Source organism: Lepisosteus oculatus, chromosome 22 (assembly GCF_040954835.1).
Source record: "Lepisosteus oculatus isolate fLepOcu1 chromosome 22, fLepOcu1.hap2, whole genome shotgun sequence".
In the NCBI taxonomy this organism is placed as follows: domain Eukaryota; kingdom Metazoa; phylum Chordata; class Actinopteri; order Semionotiformes; family Lepisosteidae; genus Lepisosteus; species Lepisosteus oculatus.
Window position 1 is genome coordinate 12946946 of NC_090717.1, and position 14201 is coordinate 12961146.

General features: G+C 39.8%; 1 protein-coding gene across 15 annotated transcripts in view; it reads right to left on the reverse strand.

The window, feature by feature from the left end:
* The window catches only part of atxn2 (ataxin 2), a 46835-nt gene that overhangs the window by 5211 nt on the left and 27423 nt on the right, over positions 1-14201 (reverse strand). For 3 of the 15 annotated variants that reach the window (XM_015366201.2, XM_015366204.2, XM_069182265.1), the window contains 10 exons: positions 12172-12381; positions 9646-9816; positions 8816-8992; positions 8045-8152; positions 7315-7385; positions 6801-7105; positions 5733-5799; positions 4142-4285; positions 1481-1498; positions 777-846 (listed from right to left, as the gene is read on the reverse strand). In XM_015366201.2, the coding sequence (XP_015221687.1) occupies positions 777-846; positions 1481-1498; positions 4142-4285; positions 5733-5799; positions 6801-7105; positions 7315-7385; positions 8045-8152; positions 8816-8992; positions 9646-9816; positions 12172-12381 (1341 nt within the window). Of the gene's footprint in view, positions 1-776; positions 847-1480; positions 1499-4141; positions 4286-5732; positions 5800-6800; positions 7106-7314; positions 7386-8044; positions 8153-8815; positions 9020-9645; positions 9817-12171; positions 12382-14201 lie in introns of all 15 variants that reach the window. The other 12 variants (XM_015366195.2, XM_015366197.2, XM_015366199.2 and 9 more) reach the window with 6 other exon arrangements.

Sequence of the window (14201 nt, forward strand, 5' to 3'; positions counted from 1 at the left end):
AGGGATAAAATATATTTTAGCTTTTTTTTTTACTTAGTACAAGTGCACAAAGCTAAGAGGGCACAGAACCTAAAAGTCACACCTGTGGAATTTAAGAGTAAATAATGGGATTATTGATGCACCACAAATGTATGCATGCTCAGCTGCATAAGGACATGGCAATCAATCCACAGCTTTCTAATCCAGACATTTTAGTAATACTAAAAACGTAGGAACTGTTCATATTTTTATTTATGGATTTATATTTGCAACATTGAATCCTTACATTACATAACTGTATACTGTCACAGCTGTAAGACAGTATAAGGATTCAATGTTACAATGTTACATAATCATGCAGCATAGAAAACTAAAACCATCTGGAAAACCAGTCATTCCAACCAAGCATACTTAATTAGACCACTCTACATTCTTGGGCAGAAGTGATTGAACTTAAGTATTCAAAAAGGTCTGCAAATAATAGAAAAGTCATATTTTTCTATATTCCTATTAATGTTAGATCAAGATCTTCAATGTTCTGGTTACAATGGATGTATTGGAGCTTTTTCTTCTGTAATCGTATTTATAACTTTGAGGCAGGTACACTTACTTTTAATAACTAGTCGTTATGCTGATTAACTTCTGTGCATTGTGAATCACTAGCATTGTGCTCACTACATGACACATGCTTTATGCCAGGTTGCAGATGTCTTATTCACCAAGAATATCTATATAGAAAAAAATAAGCTAATACATACACAACATGCAAGCACAAATCAAATGTCCAGCATTCTCACCTTTACCTGCTCTGTAGGGCTTTGTCTGGTTCACTGTCATGGGTGCTACTGGGACGTGATACATCGGAGGCTAAAAAAACAAGCAGAAATTAAAGGCATCAAAATTTAAAAAGGTTCTAAACTGCCTAACTTACAAGGAGCAGCAATCACAAAGAACCAAAAATTTAAGCATTCCATTATACAAGTCTTGATTTTCTACTTGACCATATGCTGCTGAAAACAAAGAATTAAAAATCTGCATACAAAAAGTTTTTATTTCTAAAACTTTAAAATTGATTCAGAAAGGCCTCATTTTAATTAATTGTTTTTAATCAGAAGAGTGTAAAAGCTAAGAATGCAAGGTAGAATACATAGAATCCCACGTCAATTCAGGAAAAAAACTATACACACTACTGACTTCCTGCATTTTAACTAGTTTGAGAGAAACTAAGAAACTGCATATTGGAACCATTTGTCTAAGGTAAAATATAAAACCTTAAACTCAGGTGCACACCACTGTGAAGATGTGATACACCACTAGATGAGATCTTAGGCGTTTTGCCATGTAAATCCTCACATGGAAGTCATAAATAGTACAAAACAGAAAATTACAATCACATTAACAAATTGCAATAAGAAATAGGCAAACCAACATCTGATAGGACATACTGCAAGCAATTAACTAGACTTTCAATAAAAAAAGAAATTTTAGAATTGCACAATACCTTCCAGATAATGCTTTTCTAATGGAAAGAGAGAGGAAAGGGAGAAAAGAAAGAGAACCATATTTTAGTTTTGGTGCTGTTGTTGAAACAGTGACTGATGTTGGATCACATACCATTTCTTACAGCAACTTGCTAGAAATGCCATCAATCCGCACTTACAATGAGCACTAATGGAATTTAGACCATTTAAAAACCTTTCATTTCAAAGGTACAGCCTGGGCATCTACTAGCATTGTGCACTGTGAAGGTCTAATGCTCTGTGTGGGTTTTCGAATTACATTTATGGTGCTGTGAAAACACATTTAAAGCCATCAAGTATGGATCTACAAAGGAAGAGGTTATATTTAAAAGCTTTCAACAATCATTCTTATTACTTAATTCAAATGTTAATATGGCACTTGTCTTCCAAACAAATTAGCCATCACTGCAGGCAATAGTTTGAACATTAATACTTAAAAAAAAAAATTTAAGTTTTCCATAGCGGTCAAAACAGAGATGGATAACACCAAAAAGAATAAAATAAGTACTAAGTGTTCTCATCTTTGTAAAATAGTCATGGATGATACAATGGATTAATATGAAGTTTTGATTGCATAAAACAGTATTAGTCATGAAAGAAATAAACTGACATGCTGAGGTACTAGCATTGCACAGTTCACTGTTAGATTTAAATTTTAAAATGTTGGCCTAAAGCTTAATAGGCTTATGTATTTCTGGGATGCATGATGCAAAATTAACATGCAATTTAGTATTAGGACTATGAATACTTTCAGAGCTGCAAAGTTCCACCAGCCATTGACACATGTGCAAACATACAAAACGTTAATATTCATATTAACAGTAACAGGCAGTGATAATGGAGTGATATTTTGATATTAAACTAAATTTAGTTTTAACACTTAAGTCAGGTAGTGGACAAAGCTGAAAAATAATTATATCAGACACCAAGTATATTAAAAGCAAAGGCTTCCACACAGTTGCAGTCCATGCATTAATTAAGCAAATAACATTTGCATGCTTACAGTGATGTATAAAAATACTGGACAGGCCCAAATGCCTAAAATTATAACAAGAGGAGACCTCAGTGACTATGAAACAGGTATGATTATTGGGACATTTAGAAGGCGCTTCAGCTCAACTTGCTGATGTTTCAAGAGCAATGGTGTCTAAGGTGATGTCTTTCCCTCCGTATTTCATGCTGACATCCGCGATGGACAATAGCAGGTGGAAGTGTAACCGCTAGGATCAGGATATCTGTGCATTTCTTTAAAGAGCAAGCGCAGATCACTTGACTGCGGATTCCAACCTGGGGCACGAGAAGCCAGTTTCATCAACAACAATCTACCATGACTACCGGGGTAGTCTGCAAGAACACAACTGGGAGGCAGGGAGCAAACCGCTCCTCACGCCTGCCAACGTACACTGGCGTGTCCGGCGATGCAAAGAGCACAGAGCGGACAGCCGGGCCGTGGAGAGGTAACATGGCCATATCAATCCTTCATATCCTCAACAAACAGTGCATGTGTAAAGAACTCTAAAGCTCCGAGTGCTTGGTTCCAGCAATGTCAGGTTCTGTTAGTTTTGTAATATTGTTGTGGGGCACATCTTCCTGGCATGGTTTATGGGCAAGGCTTATCATAACCACCTCTTAATGGTACTGGACGCCCCATACCTTTCCTGCAGGGGCTCCAGATGCTATAGATAACAGCACACACTAGCTATACTGTCCACATGTGTGGGCAACATTGTATTAAGGAACTTTACATTAAAGGTGTCCATTAATAGTCCACTACCTGCACATTTAGTACGGTTTTAAACAAGCAAAAGGTTAATTTCTATTTACCTGCAATTGAAATACTATAATAAATTAACTAAAGAGGTCTCAGACAGCATTCGGAGCACTGAAATATACTTGCATCTATGAATGCAGAAGTCTTAAATTTGATAAGCAGGCTACATTGACCCTGTCTACATCATCGCTCTGAAGTACTCTACTTGAAAATGTTTAACTTAATCTCCACAGCCCTACGCTGCAGGAGTGATGTGTAACAAATTCTTGCTTACAAACTGACTAAAAAGTTAAGATAGTCATATTGGTACAGTGAACAATGAATTTAACATCCCACAAAGCACCATAAATATACAGTCTACGTGTTCAAATGGACGATTTTGCAGTAGAAGTTTTATGTCTGAAATTCATATGGTACCTAGCTCAATAAAAATTTATTCCACTTTGAACTCTGAAGTTCATCATAGTTTCATTACTAAAATGAAATCAGCTCCTGATCCCTTCTAAACTGGCCGTAATTTTTGTGTTTAGTTCTATTAATAAATGAACAAGGAAAGCCAAATTAAAATGACATCTGAGACGATGTAGTTAAAGAATGGCTTTGCAGTAAAAGGCAAAAAGTGAATAAAAGCAAACTGGTTAGAATTTCAAATTATGGATTTCAGATGGTAAAATGATGACCACAGTTCAGCAGGCAAACAGAACAGGTAAGAATGAGATGCAAATCTGCCTCAGGGTGCACATTAAGACATCAACATGACAAGAAGATGAAACAGCAGGGTGCAAAATGAGAGGACCACAAACACTTGGATGACAATGCTAGCTGGATTGTGCACATGTGCAAAGAAGTCTTCCATCATTCAAAGACTCACCTGGACTCCTGGGCTGACTGGCAGGGGGTACATTTGAGGGAAGCACACAGTTTGGCTGTACACAGTAGGGGGCTGCTGCACCACAATTGAAGGACTAGGCTGGCCTTGAGGGCGCGGGGGAGTCGGAGTTGTGGCCGGTTTGGGCTGAAACAAATTGAAATCCAAGATCTGGGATTAAAAATATTCATTTTAATCAGTAGTTTTTATTTAGAAAGTCTGTAAAACATAGGCAAAGTAATGGAGAAGCTTTCAAAAGCAAAGATCATCTAAGTTAGTGTGCAGTGAAACAATGGCATGGGGTTTAGTAATCCCTTCTAAATATGTCCTATAAGTTCGATGGCTGCAAATCCAAAGCCTAGTGGGACCTCCAGGTGCCTCTCCGAGCCAATGGAAAAATGGTTCGTTATGCACATCTGTTCTGCATCGCCATAAAGATCAGACTGGAAACCCTCAAGTCAGAGAATTATCAGCGGCCTCAATCTAATCCTCAAGGCCTATAGCACGGACTACACGTGTATACAGAAGCAGTTTTACAGTTTTTAAGTACTGTATATTTAATTCCCATTGACCAGTTCCCAGTTGTGTGAGAGTTATTAAACTGCAGCAAAATGCACTTTGCTCTACAAATATTCGGAAGACAACACTGGAATGTACAATGTTCAATAGTGACGGAACTGTTTCGTATGGAAAACAGGGCAGTAAAGGCATTTGCTTTATAAGTGGGTCAACACTGTGCACTACACAGCATTTGGCTGTACAAAACAGGGGGTGCTTAAGTGCAATATTTTTTGTAATTACATTTTTACATTTACTCATATTAGAACAAAAAATCATTGATTTCAAATGACTATTTGAACATTCACTTTAAACACGTTTTTAAAAACTTTAGAAGTGTGGAAGCCTGTTCTCCTGTATATCCCTTTAGACAAGAACTGCATGACATTTGCCACCCACTGAGCTCACCATATTCGAACTCTAGGCTTTGCTGCAGCCCATTCTTGGGGTGTTCCAACGTCCAATTGTATCTTCAGCATGTCAAACACACCCTCCAGTGGATTTAAAAAGGTAGAGATGACCTTTCTCACTTTTCTACCCCCTGGAGAGCATTTTGGTTACAATGGCCATTAGTAAAGATACTAACTCCAGGCTAGTGTGAGACATATGCATGTTTTTCACAAAAAGATTTAAAACGAATGTTCGCGTAAAAAAAAAACGACCATTCTGAGTCATACATTTTAAATTGGTACTCATTTTCTCCAACATGCCCTTCAAAGTGGACAGCATATTGCTGAAACATATGGAAACATTTATATAGATGAACAGACATGTTAAATCAATAACATGCATCTATTCTGCTTTTCCAAGCAGGTGTCATGGGAATAAAAATACTATGCAAAGGAACAAGTAAAAGGTTTATTCCATGCTGAAAAGAGAAAGTGTTTCAGCTGTGGAGCTTTCTTCGGGTGTGAGGCCTTCTTTTGTGTTTGTTTTATGGATTTCTTTTTTCAGCAAGGAAAAAAACCTTTACTTGTTCCTCCTTTGCAGCCTACACATGCTGACGCAGCTTCCTACTTAAACTAACAGTACTTACTTGAGCACAGAACGATCTGGGATTAAACTCCTTGGCGTTGGGATTCAGAGTTGATTTTCTGACTTGTCTGAAAAGGTAAAAATAGGAATAATTTAATATGGTTAAGAAGGGAATCACAACTCCAATCAAGCTTTATACAAGACGTTAACAGTCCTATAATGCTGTGTAACAGAAACCCTGTTTGGAACTGTATAAATCAAGAAGCATCAGAGAAGTCATACAGTGATAACTACTGATATACTGGTGTTCATCTCCAAGTCTCCAAGCACTTAACATACTGGATGGTGTTCCACATGAAGCATAGCACCTGGCTGACATGCAGCTCCTGTCACGGCATCCCCACTACACGGGGAGAAGCAACAAACTGTCTCACGAACTGAATTAACGCAGGGAGCCACGATGAAAATGTAACCAAGACTAGCATTAACACCTCCCGCCAAGCATTTTTAACCAACTCCTACAATTTAGGGTGGCAGGGGAGCTAGAGCCTCTCCCAGCAAGCGAGGCAGGAAACATCACAGGGCACTCGCAGACAAGCAGACACAAATACAGGACCAATTAAGCTACCCGTATGTCTTTGGACTGGGTTAACACTTTTACCCTACCCTTAGAGCAGTAGAGGCACACTAGAGAACAGGTCCAGGCTTTTCATGATTTTGAAATCTAATTAGATCAGACAACATGGTAGTAACTGCTGCCATATTGATCACTTCTATTTATTAGTTCTTATTAGTGCTACAGAACTGGGATTTTGACTGGAATACCAGCCCTTTACCTGAATACAGTTATTGCACACCATCTTTCCCCCTTGTTAAGTTTCCTCCTAAGGTGCAGCATTAATGGAATGGGAGCGAGCTCCTCACTGGGATGGAACTCATGGAATGACAACAGAATGAGCAAGAAGGTCCAAGTGACAACCTTGCATTTTTACCATTTTTCAGATTCTTAAAGAGATTCTGAAACTGTGGGGCGACCAATTTTGATTGTTCTCACTAAATATAACGTATGGCTCAGGACGGCATAACTCGTCTTTCCCCACGGCACAGCAGGCTGTCAGACAGGACGTACTCTGGAGTCGTGTCCTTCTTATCGTCCTTGTCCTCCTTGTCGACTTTGCTGCCCGGGCCCGAGGTCTGGACCCCCTGGGAGGTCACGTCCGGGCCCCTCTTCTGCTCCGAGCTGCACACCGCGGACGGGGAGGCGCAGGCGCTGGGGCTGCTGGGCTTGCTGCTGCCGCCCGTGGCGTTGGCCACAGAGCCGTCCTCGCTGGCCGACTCCTTGCCGCCGAGCTCTGTGCTCTTGTCCAGCTGGAGCTCCTTCGGCTTGTTCATCATCTGATCAAACACGGGATCTGGGGTGGAACTTGCCTGTAACTGCAGTAAGGGAAGAGTATGCAAACATCAGTGCAAAGTTCATGCCCCCGATGTACAATTCCCCCCAAACACCCACTGTTACAAGCTCAGCTCTACATAAGCAGAACTAAAGCAGACAATTAAAATCTAAAACAGTTTATAATCCTTTACGTAAATGATTGAATGGTACCGAGGAGAAGATGGAGAAGCCATTTCACAAAGATACTTACCCTAAACTCTACGTGGAATTTCTTTAAATTATCTATTTGTTTTCGATGGTCTGAAGCCATGGCAGGCGAACCTAGGGGCAAAGAGACCAATGCCAAGGTTACACACAGCCTTACCTGGAACATGCAAATTAAGTAGCACATACCTTGAAAGTAGAGAATCACACTAGCTAAATGTTAAAATATAAAGTGTCATGAATTTTAAATGAAACTAAAATCCAAGCATGGAAGATAAACTAGGTGGCATGCACTATTTAAGAAATACAATATCATTGACCACCCTCGTGGGGTGGGGGGTCAGAAATCAGCCATACTCTGGGCCAAGTAAGCATTTGTTCGAATTCACTGCATGAGACAAAAATGCCTATTGTCTTCTTTATCCGTCATGTTTAAAAGAAATCTCCACTAATTCCTGTGGATAAGAGATCTGCACCTTCAGATGGTGTTAACGATCACATCAAGATCTATGGATACAGGACAATATAAATACAGGGGATACATTTGCAAAGACAAATGTGACAAATGACAGTTTAGTAATGACCTCCTTCCGTCTTCTCCATTGTTTAAATAAAGTACTTTTTCTTTCTAAATTCTTGCCTTTAATGTCCTTTAATTTTCTGTCCAAGTGTACTAAATCCTAAAATAACTAAAATGGCTTGTTTGTGATCCCCCAACATTTTGAGTGTTGTGTGAGAATTTCAAAATCAAATGCACTGAGTAGAGCAATACTCACCCTTACTGACTGGCCTAGCGATGCTTGGAGAAGTTTCACTTGGCTTTATATTTTCCTTGTTCGCAGCAGGAGAATTCTGTCTTGTCTCTTGAACTCTTGATTCTTTTGCTAAAAAAAGGTTACATTTAATATTTTTTTATAACGCAACAAGAAATATACAACAGTACAATGATTCAAGAAATTGCAAGAAAATCTCAACTTATAAGACACAGAAAAAAAGTTAATGCCGTTTTGGGGATCACCAAAACGTTCTGATGTTAAAGGAACATGCCATTCTAAATGAATGATGCAATGGGTACCTGCGTAGACGTTAAAAGTCTTTAAAGACAAAGATTCAACCAAGAATACCAAAAACTTTCAAACCAACTGGGATAAATGTAGAAGGGTTTGGGGGATTTTTATTACACACATCTCTCTGAGCCTGGTGAAGTCAATCGTGATGAACATTAATGGAACACACCCAGACAACACCCAGGACCTCCAGACTGATTATCCAGACAAGGTGGAAACTATTTGCCAAGCTTGAAAGCTTTTCAAAGTTCAGTGGCTAAAATGGGAGAAAATGTCCACTGGTCACCAATACCCCAGTCATCCCATAAAAAGGGTGCTTGAATAAAACTTTCAATTCCTATTCTACATGGATTTTGCAACAAAACACCTAGATGACAAATGTGGCAAAGGTTTGGGTGCTCAGACAAAACAAAATGGGACCTTTCTGATCAAAGAGCAGTGTTAGATTCGACAAAGACAACATGTATAGAAGAAGCTCACCCTCCGCAGATGGGGTGACAGCTCTGTTGGAGGCAGGGCTGGCTGCTGCAGGAGAAACTGCAGAAGCAGGCATGGCTACAGGCTCCATGGGAACAGTACCGGCTTGAGGAGATGGCAGAGATGACCCACTGGAAGCACTTCCAATACTGTTCTGTCTGGGAGACCTGGGTCTGTGTGCTTTGGGAGACAACCGTGCAGTTGGACCTAGAATTTACATACGACTTTCAGCTGTTTATCTTGCTTCAGGTAAAACATACAAGGGTCAGTGAACTTCTCTGATGGGAAAGTTATCAAGATGTATTCTTTCAGACGGAAGACTGGAATACAATGTAGGATTTGTTGCCTATGCTACTTTTTCAAGTGATTACATACTTGTTAAAAAAATTAACAATAAAGGATATGCACAGACTCCATTTGCTCCTTTGACCTATTCAAATTGTCCATGACCAAGTGTCTGAGGTCTGAAGGACATCAAGCAATTCTACTTGGAGGAATGTTCATGACTTTTCCCCCTGAAGTCAGAATTAGCCCTGTCAGAGGTGAGTTTCAGAAATACATACAGGGGTGCAAATAAACGTGACCCCTGTGGCTTCTGATCTTAATGAAAAAGGAGCACGTCAATCTGAACAGAATTGCATCGAGCGATGTATAAACTAAACAAGAAATATTTCAATCTAAGAGGTATGAATCATTAGAGCACATAGCATTACTGCATATATTCTGCATTATCCTTCACACAGCATTTGTAAGGAGGATTTATCGATTTGGCTTGGGATCTGCCTCCCCCGTGCAGCATCACACATCGAGATAGCCCCGTAGTGCCAGCTCACCTCCACTGACCACTTCAGACCAGCTCCCGCTCGAGTGGCTGCTGCGCGCTGGCGGGGGAGCAGAAGCTTCCGAAGGCAGGAAGTCAACGCTGGGGGGACCACTCGCGCGGCCCGTCGCAGTTCGATGTATCCGTGGAGTCCGCTGCGTCTTCGGAGACATCCTGGGAGGACCTGAGCAAGAAACAAAAGGGACTCGGGCTAGTAAGTCCTCCAAAGCTTGGGGAAAAAGAACTTTACACCTCACAGATTCATGAATGTCATAAAATCAGCTGTTCACATATGGAGAGGTTAGCGGTCTCCGAATCCAACTGAGAATAAAAAGTGTTGCGCTGACATTTTGATATCTTTAATGACCCTTAGTTAGCTTCAGATTCTGCAAGCACATAAAAAAAAATCTGTACAGATTTGTCTGTACTAAAAGAAATCAAGTCTGTACTGTTAAACACGAAATAAAGTGTAATGACAAGGGAAGGTAGAATGTTTGGAGGTGTACAAAATTAGCCAATGCATTTCTTCCTTATTCACAGTAATACTCCCAAATATCAGGACCTGCACACTCACACCTTCACATCACAACAATCTTTAGAACAAAGCTCATCATGTTCCATTAGCTGCAACTTCGCAATCAGTACGGCTTAAGACCAACTTACCTGCCACTTCAATATTTGTTATTTCATATTAAGATTGATTTTTCCATACCCAGCAGCTCAATATATAGGTTATTTTATTTTCATACTTGCTTCTAAATTTGGAAGCAGAATCTCTATTCATTGTTAAATGCAGCGATCACCCTTAAGAGTTCAGCCATTACCTTTTGCTTCCTGATTCACTGGAATTTGCCTGAAACGGCAATTCAACTTTGAATGGGATTTGTCGTTTTGGCTGCCACATAAATTTGTCATTCAGCCATTTAAAAATCTGAGCACGAGAAGCCTCAATAATGAAAACAACTTAATTATAAAGACATCACAGCAGGCCACTAAGGAAGAGGATAGCAAAAGCATTTGGGTTTCCGAAGTGGGACAGCCAAACCTTGGCATCTTAAGCCTAAAGCATGCAACCGAGTTGTTTTTTTAAACAACCTACAGAAGAAAATTAGTGTTAAAATGTTGCTGCTTTAGAAAAAAAATCACTTCCAAACTATGCAGTCTGGATTAGCTTTTAAAAGGCCATCTGAGTAATCTTCCGGTCATGATCCCTTTTATTTGCAGGTAATACCTTATCAGTTAATCCTGAGATGGAGATAGAAGTTCCAAAAAACAGAAAATGTTTTGAAAGCAAAGGCTTCAGGTGTCTTTTCTAAATCAGGGCAGAAACCGCAATCCCAATTTGCCTTTTAAATATGTCTGCATACAAGACAAGTCTTTTATTCACCAGAATTAGATTGCTGTTTGTACCTATTCTGATCCTTGAAAAAAGAATGCTAAAAGTTTCCAAAAAACTAGATTCCTGCAATGAAGACTACAAAGAACTGTAATATCAACTTTTTCCCATGCTGTATATTTTCTCTTTATAAAGATTCTCTGCATTTAACTTAAGTTAATTTGTTTAATCATACAATTACATTCTATTTTCTTTTTTGAAGTCACACAGATTAAGGCCTTTGAAATGCAATCAGCTAGCTGATACAGCCCCTTTTCAATCACAGGAGCATGGAGATGATCCCTATATCTAATCAGCAGCTGTCAAAGTCACAAAGCTTTTCAGGTCCATGTCACAAGGCAGCGATGTCATGTTCAAAACAACTTCACTATGGGCTTCCTTTGCAATTATACAAAACAAATCACGATTGTAAACAGCACATTTCCACAAAGTACCTTTTAGACCTCCAACAGATATAAAATAAGAAAATCAGCTTGTTTGCAATGAAACACTTCTGAAAAACAAACAAGCTGTAAACTTTTAAAATTGTAAGAAATGTTCACATTATGAGAACTAAAGGGACAAATCTAAGATGCAAAATGTACAATTCACTCATGATGCACTCAGTGTGGGTTGCAGAACGTCCTGGACTTTAATTGGATGCAAAGGCTCACCCTAGTTCTTTCAGAGTACAGTAAATTGGATCAGTACAAGCACCAAATTGCACAAAAATGCAGAGAAGTCCACAACTAAAGAAATCACTGAACATGTTGTTATGGGAAGCAGGCCTTGAAAGTATTAAACAGAAAAATGCACAGCGCACACAGGACAAGTTTACGCACACTGAAGTCTTTTTCCCCACCAGCACAACACCAGAATTGGCAGCAATGTGATTGACTGCAACTCGTTAAAAAAAACCTTGAGCATTCACTTGGCGTGTGAGTTTCACAAGACAGCAGAGCTTAGTCTTTGAGCTGAGGGGTTAATCTAAGAGGAAGATTAGTAAAGTACTGCACAAAACTTTCAAGAGTCACCATTCCATAAAAGACAGAACAGAAGGGGAGAATAACCGAAAGTTATTTTTTAAAGAAAGAACCATCCCCAAACAAGAGCAGCCACACCATGCCTGCACGGAAACAAACAAGACTATGGACTGTGTTGTACCTTCTGTAGACATGCGTTTAGGCATAGTAGAGACAGGAGCTGAAGAGCCATGAGCAGAGGGGTGAGACGGGGGGCGCAAGGGCCTGGAAGGGGGCCTGGAGGGTGGCCTGGTGGGAGTGGAGGCCCGAGGCGGAAGAGAGGTGGGGCCTGACTGGTAGCGAGAAGGTGGGCGAGAGGAAGGAGATGGGCAAGGCGATGGCCAGGGGACACCTGACAGGACAAATGAAATGAAGGAAAGTATAAAAACTAAAATAATGTGGATGGGAAGAAGGAAACAAAAAACAGAAATGACAGATGCATACCAATTTAAAAAAAAACTGAACACTTAAAAGGTAAACACAATACAGAAAAACAGAACTGGAGCATAGATAATGCAATGTAGAAAAAATTCCAGAGGTTTTTTTACACTTGGAATGCTAACAGACCCCTATCCGAATCCATTCTGAAAACCTACACAAGACTTGTAGTCCACCGATATCACTGCTGCATGTGATCTTGCTCTGTAAGTGCATTCAGCACCAGACTTATACCAACATCCTTATTTCTGGAATTGTCTTCATGATCAATGACCTTGAAAGCCAAGAATTTTAAAAAAGAAAAGCGTGTTCGTAACATGAAGAAAGAAAACACTACATTCTCCTAGACTTTTAAAAAAAGACCAGAAATGTCAATTGTATTTCCCAAAACAGACATCTCATTTATACTGCTTCTCATGGAAAGGACTTAAAAAACTCTCAAAGTGGACAGAAATAAAATAAATTGCCATCTGCCCAGGCTTGGCTTTTTTGTACTTTAATTAGCAGTGTCTTTCTGATAACCGTTTTTCAATTTGATTTCAATCTAACTGCACAGAAAGTATGCACGTTCCTGTAAAGCTGTTAATGTATACCTTGCTTCCATGAATCATTACTGGAGGCACGCTGCACAGGCAACATCACATGCAAACAAATGACCACAAATGTTTTCTTCAAGTTTTAAAACTCACCACTGCAGCTATTTTTTATAAAACTGGATCAATTAGTACAACTGGAGTCCTTCTTTCAAAAAGGAACGTCAAGTGCAGAGAATTTCACTTTTGTGGTCAGAAAACGGAATCAAACACTCCATTCTTCATGCAGGGTAAAGTACACTCGCTTGGGTTAACCGGAAGTACAATGACTTAACAGGCATCAGACACTTGCTTAAGGACCTTAGTTTCCCTTCTCAGCCTAAAGATAAAAAAAAAAGAGGTTTGGCAACTGTCATACAAATAACAAGCCAGGGACCAGTCAAGGCTTCAACTTGGGATGTACTGGTAACAAGCCCTTTAGTTTAAAAACTGACCCACCTAGCCTCTTAGAAAAAAAACTGCCTTTCATGCCGTTGAAGTGCAGATGCTTGTGTTGTTTAGCGCTAGGTTATTAATTTTTTGCCAAATACTTATATACACCAAAACTATTCTTGACATCTAGATCACAAATTTTGAAGATCTATAATGTTCATCGCTCTGCATCTTTCCTCACTGATTTTCCTGAGGCTGTTAGAAACACGTCAATCTTGCACTGGTCTGATGTGACCAGTGAAGTTTCCCAGTGGGACCTGAACATGGCTGCTCATGGGAACTGCCAGCTTCAAAGTCACAGCAGCATTTTTTTAGACAGGTGTGAACCCTGCCCAGATGCTGTAGACCCAGACCTTCCATGGCCTGTGGGGCTGTCTTGGGAGATGTCTTTGAAATGATTAGAGGTGCCACAATGATATTTGGATTTGATGGGATTTAAAGCAAATAAAAGCACATTAGCACAATCAATCTGACTTCAGCCAGCTGGATTCAAGCTTGGATGTCTTAATGCAAGATGTAGTTGGGGGAGGGGGGGGGTTGAGGACAACTCCTAGGAGATGCACGTTGGCATCAGCCAATATAGACCAACAACCACTCTATACTGCAAATCAGGTGAATTGAGCCACTTCAACAAACGAAAAGAGAGGAAATTTCAAAATTTCCTACCAGCCTAATGTCTACCAGCTTCTTTTGCTCTATAATTTGTCAT